At 44.9% G+C, this 17,789-nt stretch overlaps 1 protein-coding gene across 1 annotated transcript in view; it reads right to left on the bottom strand.

Moving 5' to 3' along the window:
* LOC115464716 (vomeronasal type-2 receptor 26-like) overlaps positions 1 to 17,789 on the bottom strand; it is a 79,296-nt gene that overhangs the window by 7,836 nt on the left and 53,671 nt on the right. The window contains exons 4-5 of the mRNA XM_030195077.1: positions 15,604 to 15,831; positions 62 to 188 (exon numbers count right to left, since the gene is read on the bottom strand). Coding sequence (XP_030050937.1) covers positions 62 to 188; positions 15,604 to 15,831 — 355 coding nt within the window. The remainder of the gene's footprint in view (positions 1 to 61; positions 189 to 15,603; positions 15,832 to 17,789) is intronic.

Genomic DNA, 17,789 nt, shown 5'->3' with positions numbered 1-17,789 from the left:
TTAGTTAAATATTTTCATAAATATCTATCCGCAGGCAGTAAACATGCCATGTATCACTCACCATTCTGGCTGGAGATCTCTCCATCTGGACAGGGAGCACAGTCATAGCAGCAGATGGGCTCTTCTTTCCTGGCCATTTTCCTGAAGCCAGGAGGACAGCTCTGGCTGCATTTGGACTGTGGAGGTGTCTAACAATGAGAAATAAATTTGAGTATCTGGGCAATGGTTTTTAAAATGCAGTGTTTCTTTTCTGTCCATTTACAGGTGAATTCAGATCTTTTACCTTTATGAACTCATTACCAAGCTATGCAATACAATAAAGTACTGGGTTAAGAACCCTCTTAAAAATAATTCTATTCTGAAATGAGTTACTATTTATGAAACGCGGAGTGAGATAATAGTCACTTAAGAACTGTGGAACATGTTTATTAAAGTGTGTTAGGTCTTTGCACTTAACGCAGATTATAAGCCAAATTCAATGCATTTAAGTACAAAGGAGGCGTGTCCAGTAGTCCGCCTGCAATTTCCACACAGACAGATCCCTAAGGGGCCCTTTACAAAGGCACGTTAGGCGCTCTGCGCATGCAGTGTGCACCTAAACAAGACTACTGCCAGGCTACCACGCCCCCTGAAAGTAATTTTAGATTTGGCATACACCCATAATGCCTGGATGATTTATTTATTTATTTCCTCCCACGTGCATTGTTTCTGGCGGTAATCAGCAGTTGGCACGCGCCGACCAGTCACTGCAAGTGTAGCGTGTGAGACCACTAGATCAATGGGTGGCAATAAGGGCTCAGGCTGGTTTTGGACGCGCACCGGTTTCCAGTTTCAATGCATGCTCTTTTCCCATCCCATTAAAAAAAAAAGCTGTTTTTGCAGACACGGTAAAAACTGGCCCGGCATGCACCCAATACAAGTGTCTACACTACCACAAGCCACTTTTTACTGTGGCTTAGTAAAAGGACCCCTTAATGTCCTTAATTTCAGGTTGAATGAATCCAGGTTCACCTAACACCACCATAACTCGCGTTATCTGTGCTTTAGACTGCACATGGGATTTACTGTATGCTGATTACCATGTGCAGTCTGCACCCACGTTCCACCCATTCCCTCTCCACTCCATGCCACAACCCACGCTAAGCAGTTAGCATCAAATTTATACTGTACTGGCTGTTTTAACGTGTGATAGGCAGATGACATTTAATGAGCAAGTGCAAAGTGATGTATGTGGAGAAGAGGACTATAGCTACATGATGCAAGGTTCTGCAGTAGGAGTCACCAACCAGGAAAAGGATCTAGGAGTCATCGCTGGCAATACTTTGAAACCCTCTGCTCAGTGTGCTGCGGCGGCAAAGAAAGCAAATAGAATGTTAGGTATTCTTAGGAAAGGAATGGAAAATAAAAACAAGGATGTTATAATACCTTTGTATTACTCCATAGTGCGATCGCACTTTGAATACTGTGTGCAACTCTGGTCACCACATCTCAAAAAAAGATATAGTGGAATTAGAAAAGGTACAGAGAAAGGCAACGGAAATGATAAAGGAGATGGGATGTCTTCCCTGTGAGGAAAGGCTGAAACGGCTAGGGCTTTTCAGCTTGGAGTAAAGACGACTGAGGGGAGATATGATAGAGATCTATAAAATAATGAATGGAGTGGAATGTGTAGACTTAAATAATGATTTAACTATACAAAGCAAATTTTCATCCAGCAATACTAATTTTTGCAGGTTGAATTTCACTTTTACATTTTTTTATATTCTCTTTCAAATTAGAATCAATCCAAATTCTTTTTAGTTTTCTAAATTCTCATTTTTGGCCATCTTTGTATAGTATGATGGCAATTGTAACTGATATTTTGACTATTGAAGAGAAACATTTGAGTTTATACTTTGAGCTAACTGATAATCCCAGTCCAGTACCAAACAATCAAACCATATAAACTCTGAGCACCGTTTGTGGAAGAACACTTAACAGTAATTTTTATTGGCGCTGATTTTTCAGTGTCATATATAGAATTGAGGCCCCCTTTTACTAAGGCGCGCTTACGTTTTTAGCATGTGCTAAAATTGTGGGCGTGCTAAACATTAGAGATGCCAATGCATTCCTTTGGGCATCTCTAACATTTAGCGCTCCCACAATTTTAGCGCACGCTAAAAACGTAAGTGCGCCTTAGTAAAAGGGGGCCTGAGTTCTTAAGGACTGAATATCAGCATTTATCTGGTTAAGTGCCAGCCAGCTCACATACCCAAATATTCAATGTTGATGCTTGTACATGGCCTAGTATTAAATATCTGGGCATAATTGTGATGGTGATAGTCATTAAAAAAAACACTGACCACTGCCAGCTGAAGATTAACCCCTTTATTTTTAGATGTATTTGGTAATGATAGTTAAAACTCTATCTCATATGATCCAATCAAATGGTCCACTAACCCCTAACCAGTATCATCAATGAAAGTGAACAAAGCATCTCATGTGTATCTTCTTGTATATGTAAGTGCTTCCTAATTTTAGCCCTGAATTAGATAAATGAGATTTATGATACAATTCACTTGCAGCAGAACCCCCCCCCCCCAAAAAAAAAAAATGAAGTTTAAAACCACCTAATATTAAAACACTATCAAGGTCCTGACCATAATTCATGATTAACTCCACTAAAAAAATCCAGGGATTCTTTAGCGATCCCTGGGGTATGGTAAACAAAAAAATTCCCTGAATACATGTGGTCAGCAGAGAAGTTAACTCCAAAAGATACACATTCCAGATCAAAGCCAGAATATATATCACAAATTCACAACCTGAGCCTGTCTATATATAAAAGCAAAACCTGGCCTCCATTTTTTTAATTTATTTTTGCATTTTAAGAACAATACACAAGATAACTCTTGTATCAGAAATACTGAACATACTATTCTGCTTATAATTGAAAGAGAAAAATGCCTATAGTGCGACCCAAATCGGGAGATGGGCGCCTTTCTCCCGTGGGCACCCAAATCGGTATAATCGAAAGTCGATTTTGGGCGTTTCCAACTGTAATCCGTCGTGGAAACGGGTAAAGTTGATGGGGGCGTGTCGGAGGCGTGGTGAAGGTGGAACTGGGGCGTGGTTATCGGCTGAGGAGAGATGGGCGTCTTTAGCTGATAATCGAAAAAAAAGGCGTTTTTACCGCGATTTTGGGTCACTTTTTGTGGACCCTTTTTTTTCACGAACAAGTCCCAAAAAAGTGCCCCAACTGACCAGATGACCACTGGAAGGAATCGGGGATGACCTCCCCGGACTCCCCCAGTGGTCACTAACCCCCTCCCACCAAAAAAAAACCCACTTTAAAAACTTTTTTTGCCAGCCTGTATGCCAGCCTCAAATGCCGTACCCACCTCCATGACAGCAGAATGTGTTCTATCCTGTGACAGCCTTTCCCTGGTTCTGATGTGGCTCTCGGGTGAGTGTGACACCTTTTCTGTTATGCGCACTGCAGAGTCACATCAGCAATGCATTGTGGTAGGTGTAGGGTGTGGGGCTCCGTGATTCCAGTAGCTTGTGGCAAATGCTCACGATGTTGGAAGTTGGTAGGCTGTACTCCCATGGTGCTTTTCCCCCTGCTAACTGGGTCAGAGGGTGTCCAGTTTTGTTTCCGGTAGTCCATGAGGTAGTGGCCATTTTTGTAAGCCAGTTTTAGATCCCTTTCATGTGTTAGCCACGTTACAGAACTTAGTTCTTACCTTGAATGTGGCTGAAAGAGGGCATTGTACAGCATTCTGCCAGCTCTGACCTACTGCTAATCTCAGTACCAGGAAGACTCTTTGCCAGTGGGGCACAACCTGTGATCTGCAGTTAACTGTGAGTAAGCGTGCTTATTCCAATAAAGGACGTATTCGGAGCAATTAGTCTTCAGGTGTCAACTGGTGTGCCAATGTTATATAGCAGCAACCAGTCCTAGAGGCCTGCGTGTATGCAGGTCCCTGGGGCACTTTTAGTGGGTACCGCAGTGCACTTCAGCCAGGTGGACCCAGGCCCATCCCCCCTACCCGTAACACTTGTGCTGGTAAATGGGAGGCCTCCAAAACCCACTGTACCCACATGTAGGTGCCCCCTTCACCCCTAAGAGCTATGGTAGTGTTCTACATTTGTGGGTAGTGGGTTTTGGGGGAGGGGGTTGGGGGCTCAGCACCCGTGGTAAGGGAGCTATGCATGTAGGAGCATTGTCTGAAGTCCACCGCACTGACCTCTAGGGTGCCCAGTTGGTGTCCTGGTATGTCAGGGGGGGCGAGTGTACTACGAATCGTGCCCCTCCCACAACCAAATGGCTCGGATTAGGACGTTTTTGAGCTGGGCGTTTTTAGTTTCCCTTATCGCTAAAAAAAACAAACGCCCAGCTGAAAAACGTCCATTTTTTCAAACATACGGTCTGTCCCGCCTCTTCACGTACCCGTTTTCGGACATAGACGCCCATGGAGATAGGCGTTCGCGTTTGATTATGCCCCTCCACATAATAAAAGTAGCAAATAATATAAACAATAAACAATTTACACTTTCTTAGACCACAATTATATGGAGGGAGGAAAACCTGAAATTCAGTAGGAGACTTAGATCAAAGAAAAAAAAAAAAAACGAATTTACTAAGGAAAAGGCTTAACAGGCTACCCCTTAAGGTTAATTACACAAAATGTAAACAAAAGTTGTATCATACCAATTTCTTCAGATTCAGGAATTCCCTCAACTGTTCTAGGGTAAAGAAGACATACTTTGCTTGTCCATATCTAATCCTGCATTTACAGGGGGTAAGCTCATAGCAAGAAAAGTCTTTCTGCATTCCTGTGTTACCTTTGTCACATCAGGAAATATCCACATTTTGTTGCCATAAAATAAATCTTGAGAATGTTTAAAATACTGTCTCATAATAGATGTTACATGAAGTTCAACTACTAATGATACCAATAAAGTCATTCTCTGAGATATTTCACTAACAGTTTCTTCAAGGATAGCTGAGATATTATTCAGATTTAGAGATTGTTCAAGAGCTGACTCATGAACCATTCCACCTTGTATTTTTTTTTTTTTAAGAAACAGGCAGATAAAAGATCTTATTTATAGGAGGCAAAGCCTCCGAGGACAACTTCAGAACATCAATTAAATGCTTCTTAAAAAGATCCAAAGGTGTCATGGTCGCCAACTTGGGGGAAAAAAACCTGTCCTCCATTTTCATTTTCTTTAGGACAATGGATTAATGCATAAGCAAGGGGGCAGGCATCATTCAGTCTAGGTTCCTCATTACAAGTGATTCAAGTTTCAGTAATATATACTAGACTTAATTGATTATGTCTTACCATATTGCTAATCACATAGGTTTTTATTACAGATTGATCTAGTGTTAAAAAGGACACTTGACATAGGCAAGTAAGAGTCCTATTGATGAACTATTAGGGGAGAGTGGAATCCAACATCCTCTGATGAGTTGTCACGAGGCAGGGAGCGTGAGCCCTTAGGCCATAGCAGAGTTTACACTGCCTACTAACCCAGAGGTTAGGTAGGCCCAGAATGGCGACAGGCGAATCACACCCAGGCTAAGATCAAGGCTGCCCAGCCTTGAGGATCATCAGAAGGATCTGGAAATATGAGGAGGAGGAGTAATGCAGAAGTGGTGCAAGCTTTGCTGAAGTCCCAGGAAAAGATGGGTTACGATCAACCAAGACTCCCACATAGTATGTTCCCCAACCAAGGTAATAGAGTACTGTAATGGAGCCAACAGCAGGTAACCTGGACCAGAGGTTAGCAATGATACTGAAGAGGCCCAAGAAGGTCAGGAGAGTCCAAGCAACCCGGATGTTGGGACGGGCTGTGAACCAAGTGAGCTGGAGTTGGGACAGATGGACTGGAACAAGGGCAGGAATGAGAGTAGGCTGACTGAAGACACTGTCATGCAGGCTGAAGTCAAGACAGGTATACAGAAAGAAGGGCAGGAATGAGGGTAGACTGACTAGAGGCACTGTCAGTCAGGCCTGAAATCAGGACAGGTTGACTGGAACAAGGGCAGGAAAGAGGATAGACTGACTGGAGACACTCTCAGGAAGACTGAAGTCAGGACAAGTGGACTGGTATAAGGGCAGGAATGGCAGTCAGGAGCAGGAACCAAGTGCAGCAACTCATGCCAAGCCAAAGCTAGGGGACCTATTGCAAAGACAATGCAGGAGAGTCCCGAGATCCCCTATAAGGGCCCCAGCTCAGGATGTCATCATGGGTGTCCTGATGATCTCCAGTCATGGGCCCTTTAAATCAAGCCCCACAGTGCACACACGTGCCTAAGAGCACTGGTGCCGGATAGCACTGGAGGACCCAATGAGGGAGCAGCTCACATGGCTGGTGGGGGTGCTCTGGAACACCAGAGACAGCAGCGCCAGAGGCTTGCCACATTGGAGGAACAGCTAAGGCCCTGGGGGGGAAGCCGCAGAGCCTGACTCTGATGACCCCTGGGCATTGGAAGGTAAGCCAGGGTGAAGGGCATGGCCGTGGCTCTGATAGAAGGCTTATGTTGTATACAAGGACCAATAGGTCTATATCTCCCATGACCAATTAACACAATATTAATGTCATTATCACATGTAAGAATCTAGACTCTTGGAGATAGATCCACTCTCCTACTGTTTGAGTTTAAACCCCCCCACCCTGCCCCTCTACCCACCCACCCTTTGATTGACACTTCCAATATAGCCACCCTAACAAGCACTAATTATCACTTCTAAATCCACCCTATTACATTCTAAAGCAATCCATTCATTTTCCCATTATATCCCAACTTCTACTCTTCACTCCATCTCTATCCCACAATTTCACCTCTTCATAACACCTGTTCCTGTGCTCCAACATTCTAGTTCATCATCTCTTCCACTGCTCTCTATGACCATGACTCCAGTGCACACTCTCTTCCTAATGCTGTCCCTTCCCAACTTGCTTCTTAGCCCGAAAACACTCCACGCTGCTGTAACACTTTACCCTCCCCCATCCCTCTCCACCTCACCATCTCTCCTATCCCCGTCCTTCTTCCTAGCTCTCAACCTCCAACATTTCCTTCCGGCCATTGACCCTTCCCCTTTCTTTTTAACCACATCCCGACTTTGTTGCCTTCGTCGCCCAGCCTCCCCTACCCTCCTCTGCCCTGTCTTACTTCTCCTCCTCCTATCCGCTGGTGATGTCAATCCCAATCCAGGTCCCCCTCACTTGTCCTCACCCTCTCCTTGCAGACCATTCCGGAATCTCTCAAATCTTATCTCCATTCCCCTCCTCTCCCCCTCTTCCCTTCCCTTCTCATGTGCCCTCTGGAACACCCACTCTGTCTGCAACAAACTCTCATTTACCCACGACCTCTTCATCTCCCGCTCCTTCCATCTGCTCGCCCTAACTGAAACTTGGCTCCCCCCTGACAACTCTGCCTCAGTCGCTGCCCTATGCCAAGGAGGTCATCTCTTCTCTCACACTCCTCGCTCAGCTGGCCGTGGTGGTGGCGTCGGATTCCTACTTTCACACTCCTGCAAATTTCAACCTCTTCTCCCGCCTCAATCTCACTGTTTTTCCTCCTTTGAAGTCCACTCCATCCGCCTATTCGCTCCTCTGCCTCTCCGAGTAGCTGTCATCTATCGACCCCCTGATAAGTCTCTTTCCTCCTTTCTCACTGATTTTGATGCCTGGCTTTCATTCTTCCATGAGCCTTCATCTCCCTCCTTCATTCTTGGTGACTTCAACATTCATGTCGATGACCCCTCTGACTCTTATGCCTCTCAATTTCTCGCTTTAATATCATCCTACAATCTTCAACTGTGCTCCACTACCTCCACTCACCAGAATGTCCACTGTCTTGATCTTGTCCTCTCATCCAACTGCTCGCCCTCTAGTTTCTGTGCCTCACCTCTTCCCCTCTCTGATCACCATCTTATAACTTTCACTCTTAAACACCCTCCTCCCCAGTCTCGTCCGATTCTGACCAATACATTTAGAAATTTTCAAGCTGTTAACCCTTCTACTCTGTCCTCCAATGTCTCAAATCTCTTTTCTGACGCTATGTCATCTGAGTCTGTCAATGAGGCTGTCTCTTCCTACAATGCTATTCTCTCTTCTGCTCTGAACACCCTTGTGCCTCCCGTGTCTCGTCCTATCAGGCGTGCCAAACCCCAGCCGTGGCTGACCTCTGACATCCGCTATTTACGTTCCTGTACCCGCGCTGCCGAACGCCTCTGGCTGAAATCCCGTACCCTTGCCGACTTCGTTCATTTCAAATTCATGCTGACCTCCTTCCGATCTGCCCTTTCACTTGCCAAACAGGACTACTACATCCAGCTGACCAACTCTCTTGGCTCTAACCCTTGCCTTTTCTTTGCCACGCTGAACTCCCTCCTTAAAGTACCTTCGCCCCCTACTCCCCCTTCGCTTTCTCCTCAGACTCTAGCCGGGTACTTTCATGACAAGGTTCAAAAGATTAACCTTGAATTCTCAATCAAACCACCTCCACCCTCCCCTCCCCTAGTCCATTCTCCCAACCCTCCAACCCCTCCCTCCTTTTCCACCTTCTCTGATGTCACTGATGAGGAAACTGCACATCTCCTTTCCTCTTCCAAACGTACCACCTGCCCCTCTGATCCCATTCCCACTCACCTACTTAACACTATCTCCCCCACTGTCATCCCTTTTATCCATCATATCCTCAATCTTTTGCTTTCCACTGCGATTGTTCCTGATGCCTTCAAACATGCTGTAGTCACACCGCTCCTTAAAAAACCTTCACTGGACGCTACCTGCCCCTCTAGCTATCAGCCCATCTCCCTCCTCCCTTTCCTCTCCAAGATACTTGAACGTGCTGTTCACCGCCGCTGCCTCGACTTCCTTTCATCTCGAGCTATTCTTGACCCGCTCCAATCTGGCTTTCGCTCTCTTCACTCGACTGAAATGGCGCTTGCCAAAGACTCCAATGAACTGTTACTGGCCAAATCTAAAGGTCTCTATTCTCATCCTCCTCGACCTATCTGCTGCTTTTGATACTGTTGATCACACCTTACTCCTTGATACATTATCCTCTCTTGGATTCCTGGGCCCTGTTCTTTCCTGGTTCTCTTCCTATCTCTCCCAACGTACTCTTAGCGTATACTCTGGTGGTTCCTCCTCCACATCTATCCCGCTAACAGTCGGTGTACCCCAAGGATCTGTCCTAGGACCTCTCCTCTTCTCTATCTATACCTCTTCCCTTGGTGCTCTGATCTCATCCCATGGCTTTCAATACCACCTTTACGCTGATGATACCCAGATCTACCTCTCCGCACCGGATATCTCAGCTGAAATCCAGACCAAAGTATCGGCCTGCCTGTCTGACATCGCTGCCTGGATGTCTCGCCGCCACCTGAAACTAAACATGACCAAAACCAAGCTTCTCCTCTTTCCCCCTAAACCTGCCTCTCCTCTCTCCCCATTCTCTATTTCGGTAGATAACACTCTCATCCTCCCTGTCCCGTCTGCGCGCAACCTTGGAGTCATCTTTGACGCCGCTCTCTCCTTCTCTGCTCATATTCAGCAGATTGCCAAAACCTGTTGTTTCTTTCTCTATAATATTAACAAAATTCGCCATTTCCTCTCCGAGGACGCTACCAAAACCCTTACCCACACCCTTATCACCTCTCGCCTAGACTACTGCAATTTGCTTCTCGCTGGTCTCCCGCTCAGCCATCTATCTCCTCTTCAATCTGTCCAAAACTCTGCTGTGCGTCTTATATTCTGCCAGAGTCGCTATACTCACATTAGCCCTCTCCTCAAGTCGCTTCACTGGCTCCCTATCCGCTTCCGCATACGGTTCAAACTTCTCCTTTTGACCTACAAGTGCATCCACTCCGCAGCTCCTCAGTACCTTTCCGCTCTCATCTCTCCCTACACTCCTCCCCGTGAACTCCATTCGCTGGGTAAATGTCTCCTGTCGTCCCCCTTCTCCCCCACTGCTAACTCCCGGCTCCGTTCCTTCTATCTCGCTGCTCCCTATGCCTGGAATAGACTCCCTGAGCCAGTACATCAGGCTCAGTCTCTGGCTGTCTTCAAGTCTAGGCTTAAAGCCCACCTCTTTGCGACTCCTAACCATGACTCTCTTGCTCAACACCCTCACTTATCACCCCTACCACTGCAATTTCCCCACCCCTAGCTGTCTGTTCGTCTGTCCAATTTAGATTGTAAGCTCTGTCGAGCAGGGACTGTCTTTTCATGTTAATTTGTACAGCGCTGCGTAAGTCTAGTAGCGCTATAGGAATGTTTAATAGTAGTAATAGTAATGTACAATTAAATTAGAGAAACAAAGCTGATATTAGGATAACCAACAACTACCACCTCAACTAACTGAACAATAAAGAATATGTAAACCACATTACCATCTTTGATTTCAAAATGTAAAATAAGAATATAAGAACATAAGAATAGCCACACTGGGTGAGAACAATGGTCCATCTAGCCCAGTATCCCGTTTCTAACAGTGGCCAATCCAGGTTACAAGTACCTGGCAGAAACCCAATTAGTAACAACATCCCATTCTACCAACAAGAACAAAACACTTTACAAAATGGCATGAATAATTATTTTGAAAGTAAGTAGGTGCCCAAAACTGCTCACAAAGAGAAACACTAAATGACAAGTTATGACCCTTTGGCATACCCTTCATGACTTCACATTCAGCACATTTTTTTTATGGTGCTTGGTGATGATGTCAACAGTGTGGGCAGAGTTTTTCCACCCCACTGCCTTTGGTTGCATGATGAATATCTAACAAAATGCCTCAGTTCTGACGGAAAATTCCACAACTGGGGTAGATGAGCAACTGATGGCAGCACAGATGACAAAGTCAGGTTAAGGGAGCCCTCAGAGCCAGAGAATTTTTCCATGGTGGTAATGTCATCCAGGGCCAGTCTTAGGCAGGGGCAGCCTCACAGAGCCTCACACTCCCAGGGGCCCCACGCCAGCCTTGGCATGTCCCTCTCCCCATCTGAAATCCAGCCTATCAACCTTCCTCCTTGTGGGATCTGGTGCTAGTCTCTTCCTTCTCCCTTTCCACTCCCTGAATTGCTGCCCTCATTTAATCTTCCATGGCGCTGCTTGCCAGTGTCGGTGAGGTAAGCAGACTGCCTTTGTCACCAATATGGGTGGAGTCTAAAATCCCACTGCCTTCAGCCACATTATGAATATTTATTTATTTATTATTACATTTGTATCCCACATTTTCCCACCTATTTGCAGGCTCAATGTGGCTAACACAGTACCGTAAAGGCGTTCACCAAGTCTAGTAGAGAAATAGATACAAGTGATGATGTGGTCGAATAAGGTTCGTGTGTTTCAGGCACAATGGGGATCGGAGAGAGGGAAGGTTATATAGTGTACATTACGATCTTTGGTTTTGCTGTGTTGCAGCATTGATGTTGGGTCGGTAGGGTATGCCTTTTTGAACAAGTTGGTTTTTAGCGATTTCCTGAAGTTTAGATGGTCGTAGATTGTTTTCACAGCTTTTAGCAGTGCGTTCCATAGTTGTGTGCTTATATAAGAGAAGCTGGATGCATAGGTTGTTTTGTATTTGATTCCTTTGCAGTTTGGGTAGTGGAAGTTTAGGTATGTTTGTGATGATCCGGTTCTGTTTCTGGTTGGTAGGTTTATGAGGTTTGTCATGTATCCTGGGACTTTGCCGTAGATAATTTTGTGGACCAGGGTGCAGATTTTGAAGGTAATACCTTCTTTGATTGGGAGCCAATGCAGTTTTTCTCATAGGGGTTTGGCACTTTCAAATCATGTTTTATCGAATATCAGTCTGGCTGCTGTGTTTTGGGTGGTATGGAGTTTCTTTGTGAGTTGTTCTTTACATCCTGCATAGATTCCGTTGCAGTAGTCTGCATGGCTTAGTACCATTGATTGTATTAGGTTGCGAAACATTTCCCTCGGGGAGAAAGGTTTTATGCGTTTAAGTTTCCACATTGAGTGGAACATTTTCTTTGTTGTGGAGTTTACTTGGCTCTTGAGTGTAAGGTTGTGATCGATTGTAACACCGAGTATTTTTAGGCTATCTGAGATAGGGAGGGTGTGGTCTGGGGTGTTTATGGTTGGAGGTTTGTACTTATTGTGTTGAGATGAGAGGATGAGGCAGTGTGTTTTTTCAATGTTCAGTTTCAGTTGAAATGAATTTGCCCTTGAGTCCATGGTGTTCAAACCGAGCTTGATTTCATTGGTGATTTCTGTCAGGTCGTGTCTGAAGGGAATGCAAATTGTGACATCGTCTGCATAGATGAACAGGTTGAGGCCTTGATTGGATAAGGACTTGCCAGTGGGATTATCGTTACATTGAAGAGTGTTGGTGATAATGGTGATCCTTGAGGTACTCCGCAGTCTGCTTTCCACAGTGGTGATATGTTTGAATTTGATTTTACTTGGTAAGTTCTGGTGGTTAGAAAACCCTTGATCCAGCTAAGTATATTTCCACCAATCCCGAAGTGGTCTAGAAGACTTAGTAGTATTGAGGTTTACCATGTCGAATGCGCTCGACATGTCGAATTGGAGGAGAAGTATGCTTTTATCTGTAGCTATTTCCTGCTTGAATTTGGCCAGGAGAGTGACTAACACAGTTTCAGTGCTATGGAGGGGGCGGAATCCTGATTGTGATTCATGTAGTATTGAGAACTTGTCCATGTAGTCAGTAAGCTGTTTGGTCACCATGCTCTCCATCAGTTTGAGTTTGACTACTAGTGGGATAGATGCAACTGGGCGGTAGTTGGCGAGATCGTTTGTTTTTTTCTTGGTGTCTTTTGGTATTGGGGTGAGTAGCCATATTCCTCAGGGAAGAGACCTTGTTGAAGCATGTAGTTTAGGTGGGATGTGAGGTCTGCTATGAAGCGGTTGGGGGCGGATTTAAGTAGATGGCTGGGGCAGGTGTCCAGTTTGCAGTGGGTATTGGAGAACCTATGAATCGCCTGGGTAACTGATTCAACGGTGAGGAGAGCAAAGTTTGACCAGGCACAGTCTGCTGGGTATTCTCCAGGCCATTGATGAAATAATCGATTTCAGTGTTGTGCTGAGGAAGTGTGTTGCGTAATTTTATTATTTTTTTCATTGAAGTTATAAGCAAGTTTGTCTGCGGATGGGATGTCTGTGTTGATTGTGGTGGTTGGAGTGGTGTCTAGTAGCTTATTTACGAGTTGGAATAGTTTCTTCAGGTCTTTGTAATCCGGTCCAATTTTAGTTTTGTAATAAGACCTTTTGGTTTGTCTTATTGCATATTTGTATTTTCTTTGTATTTGTTTCCATGCGTTGAGTGTATGTTCATCTTTTATTTTTTTCCATGCTCGTTCGAGTTTCCTGGATTGTGTTTTGAGTTTTTTTAATTCGTCATTGAACCATGGTATCGAGTTTTGTCTTCTTGATATTCTTGTTCTTAAGGGTGCTATTTCGCCTAGTACGCTTCTGCATCTTTCATCCCAGTCAGAGAGGTAGAGTATGGAGTCCGTTCGTGCTGTCCATTCGTTGACATATATCTGTTGCCAGAATGCTTTTGGGTCTATTTGGGCTCTTGTGCTGTAGGTTGTATGTTCTTGTGTACAGTGTGATCCCTTCTTCTGCCAATTTAGGAATAGGTTTAGTTTGTAGTGATTGGTCCAAGGTGTTTCTATCCATTTGATATCTGTTATTAGTAGGTTGTGGTCTGTGGACAATTTGTGTGAGAAGAGGTCCAGTGTGTGCCCTTTGATGTGGGTAGCTTGCATGTGTGGCCATCTGAGATCCCATGAGTGGAGGAATTCCTTTCATTCTCGTGCGTTGATAGAGTTTGGGTCTTCTAGGTGAAGGTTTATGTCACCTAGTATTAATATGTTGGAGCTGGTTACACATGTGTTTGAGATGAAGTCCGTGAAGTTAGACTGGATTTCGTTCCAATTACCGGGTGGTGGTCTGTAAAACAGGACGCAGTTCAGATGATCAAGCAGGGATTTGTTGTGGATTCTAGTTGAGGCAATTTCAAGTTGGGCTGTTATGGACTCGGCAGTGGTTTCAGTGGTGAATTTTGGGCCTGTGCTACTGGTTGGAGGTAGAGCTTAGGAGGGACAATGGCAATGGTCATTCCGGTGGAGGCAGCTCAGGGCTGGGAGGCTGGCAGGTGTGACAGCTCACCAGGTGGGTGCAAGGCAGAGTGACCCCGAGTAATCTGCTGCCACGAGTGCCAGGTCGGTGACTGGAGGTGGTAATCGGGAGGCGGTTAGCAGCCCCAGGTCTTCGCTGCTATTATGTGCCGGGACAGGGCGCCTCCATTCGTCGCTAGGGCTCGTCCACCACTCTGGTACACGGACCTGTCTCTGGGCGCCGCCATCGCTCCGGTCTCGCACCTCCAGACTGCACCGCCTTCCTAGGATGCTGCCACGTGGCTTTGTCGCTGGGGCTCTGGTGGTCACTCGCTAATGCTGTTCGTGACTTCCAACAGCCAAACACATCGCGAATCTTGCTCCGGTTCAGCAGCGGAGCTGCTCACCGGGTTTGATGGGCATTGCAATGGGTGGGAGTGCCATTCATTGCTCCAATAGGCTTTACACCCACGAGTCCGCGCCTCCGCGATCACGTCCCCCCCAGTCTGGATGTTCACCGCCCAGACCAGACTCAGCTTTGGAGCATGGAGCTCCCTCAGGTGTATCCACTTGGGCCGGGGCCGACCGTCATGTCGTCCGCAGTCAGCCCAGGCCTCAGACTCGGCTCTGGTCTCCGCGGGGGCAAATCCCACAATTATCCAAAAACAAGTTTTGGTTCAATCTGGCTTACAATTATGTGATTACAGTATTGGTATATTACATATATTGTGGAACATTTGTGCATGTGAGATTAAGCATAAACTTTCTTGAAAAGGTATGTTATTTTTAGTTCTTTTCTGAATTGGAGGTAATCATTGATCAAGCTTCTCCTACTTACCTACAAATGCACCCGGTCTGCGGCTCCTCACTACCTCTCTACCCTCATCTCCCCCTATGTTCCCACCCGTAACCTCCGCTCACAGGACAAATCCCTCCTTTCTGTCCCCTTCTCCACCACTGCCAACTCCAGGCTCCGCTCATTCTGCCTTGCCTCACCCTATGCCTGGAACAATCTTCCTCAACCCCTACGCCAAGCCCCCTCCCTACCCATCTTCAAATCTCTGCTTAAAACTCACCTCTTCAATGCTGCTTTCGGCACCTAACCTTTCGAGAAATATAGTATGCCCTATCAGATCGACTCTACACTTGTCTTTTAGATTGTACACTTGTCTTTAGATTGTACACCTGTCTTTTAGATTGTAAGCTCCTTGAGCAGGGACTGTCCTTCCATGTTAAATTGTACAGCGCTGCGTAACCCTACTAGTGCTTTAGAAATGTTAAGTAGTAGTAGTAGTAGTATACCAATGCTTTGGAAAAGGGGGGGGGAGTTATTATTGATTTCAGTCCTATTTGCGAGGCTTATTGCTCTGTTGTATTGGGATAAACAAGAATTTGTAGCAGTAAATCATATTATTGAATTTCTCACAACTGAAGGACAGCAAACATGATATGGTTTGATGCCTTCCATCATGATCTCATATTACTTATCTCTGACCTGAGTGAATGAACTCTCCCACACGATTGCCTTCTCATTGATAATGAAATCCTGCCCTGAGAGAGCATGTGGGCTATAACTTCCAATAATTTCAGTTCTCTCCGTCCTATTGAGCAGATGGATTATATTTGCAATTTCATAATCAATGGAGAAATCACCATTCTCATCAAAAAAGATCTCTTCACCCAGAACGTTCTTGAAGTGGATGTTCTTCATATAATGATGAAGCTAAAGAATAAGGGATGGATTTTCAGGAGAGTTCATAAATGCCAGGCTATTCATACCAAACTCATATAAAACCAACCTGTACAAAGGACTACATAATAAAATAACTCATCTACAAATAAATCTAGGGCTCTTTTTACTAAGCTGCACCAAAAAGTGACCTGTGCCGTGACCAGTGTTTGGGTTTCCTGTGCACTCAGGCCACTTTTAGTGTGGCTATAAAATGGCAGCAATTTCCATTTCCTCATTTAATAGCCATCCTCCCACGCTAACCACACGCTAATCAGAATGCAGTGATGTAACTGCAATAACCGATTAGCACTGGGCATGCCTACTCTCCACCCCCCAACACACCCCAACACTAAAAAATAAAAGGTATTTTTAGCGCATGGGAAGCGCATAGATCTGAAAACTACCATGGGATGCCTGAATGTGCCCCGCAGTAGTGGATTTTAACTTGTGGTAAGCATGGGTTAGTGCATACTGCAGTTTAGTAAAAGGACCCCCTAAATGCATAGATTGCATAGTCTGAGAAATAAATAAATTAAAAAAAAAGTATAGGAAAAGGCTGAAAGAAATACTAAAGGAAGCAATTCCAGAAGGTTTACAAGTGTAAATGATACATTTCATACATGTAATGTGGCATATACATGTAAGTAGCATGTTTTGAAAAGACTCATTCATCCAACATACACAGACTTCAGGAGCTTGCATTATGAGCATAGGTTGGGGAAAATTAAAAATGATTTCTGTTCATTATGTTTTTTTTAATGGAAATACACATATAGTTCAAATATTTCTCCATCAGCATTTCCCTTTCAGCAAGATGCTGTCCACTGTGAATGTTTCAACTTGGATATCTTTTCTTCTAATCTAATCTAATACAAAATTTGTACACCATGCAAATTCCAGCTACAGGTTCTAGGTGGCTTACAGCATAAGACACCCATTAATTACAAACTGGGACTTACATTGTTATTAAAATGATGAAGAATTACATCAGACTAGAGCTGTCAGCAAAATAAGTCATCAGAACTATCAAATAGAAAAACTTACAATTTATGGAATCTTTGTAACACTTATATAATGTTGGACTTCACATATAACAGGTTCAAATATAACCATTTACATAACAGATTCTATCAAGAGGCAGTTACATGTAAAACATAGAAAGACAATAACAGAAGATAAAGACCTGCCCCCTGATATTCAGAACAATTTGACTGGCCAGGATCGGCACCTGGCCAGTTAAATTCCAAATAACCGGCTATCCTCCAATATTCAGCAGTTCTCTGAATATTGCCAGGTAGCGGATAGCAGATAGCCGGTTATATCATGTGATACAGAGTTTCCAAGGAGGCCAACCCACTCAGCAGCAGATCTAGGTCCCGCCCCTATCCCAACCTATTCTGCTGCTAGCTCCACCCCATTCCACCAATTCTTCTGCACAGCTCCACCCATAACTCTGCCCATTGCTCTGCCCATCCCAACCCATTGCTTTGCCCCAGCACAGCTGATTCGCAGTCAGAAGCAAAAGAAGTGGTCTCCTCATCCAGCGGTAGCAGGAAACACCTTCATAAAACATCATCTCCTGCTGCCATGGGATCAGTGGCAGTAGGAAATGGTGCTTTATAAGGGCGTTTCCTGCTGCCGCTGGACAGGCAGGCCACTCAGTGGGAGATCCCGGCTTCTTGGTGGGAGTGTGGAAGATGACCTGCAAAAGCGAGAATCTCCTGCTAAATATGTTTTCTTCATAGAAAGTAATGAAATATAGTTAAAACTCTGTAAGAGCACTCCTCCCTTGTTATCCTAATTAGAATAACTGATTATAAATTAAGAGTTGTGCTAGGGGTGGATGGGTGGGAGTTGGCGGGGGTGGGTGGGATTGACGACTGATCTAGGCCCTGCTTTGCCTGCTAGAAGTTATCTGTTAATGCTTGCCACATACCTGGAACATCAGA

Source organism: Microcaecilia unicolor, chromosome 3, assembly GCF_901765095.1.
Source record: "Microcaecilia unicolor chromosome 3, aMicUni1.1, whole genome shotgun sequence".
NCBI lineage: Eukaryota > Metazoa > Chordata > Amphibia > Gymnophiona > Siphonopidae > Microcaecilia > Microcaecilia unicolor.
This window is presented reverse-complemented; position numbering and strand designations above follow the sequence as displayed.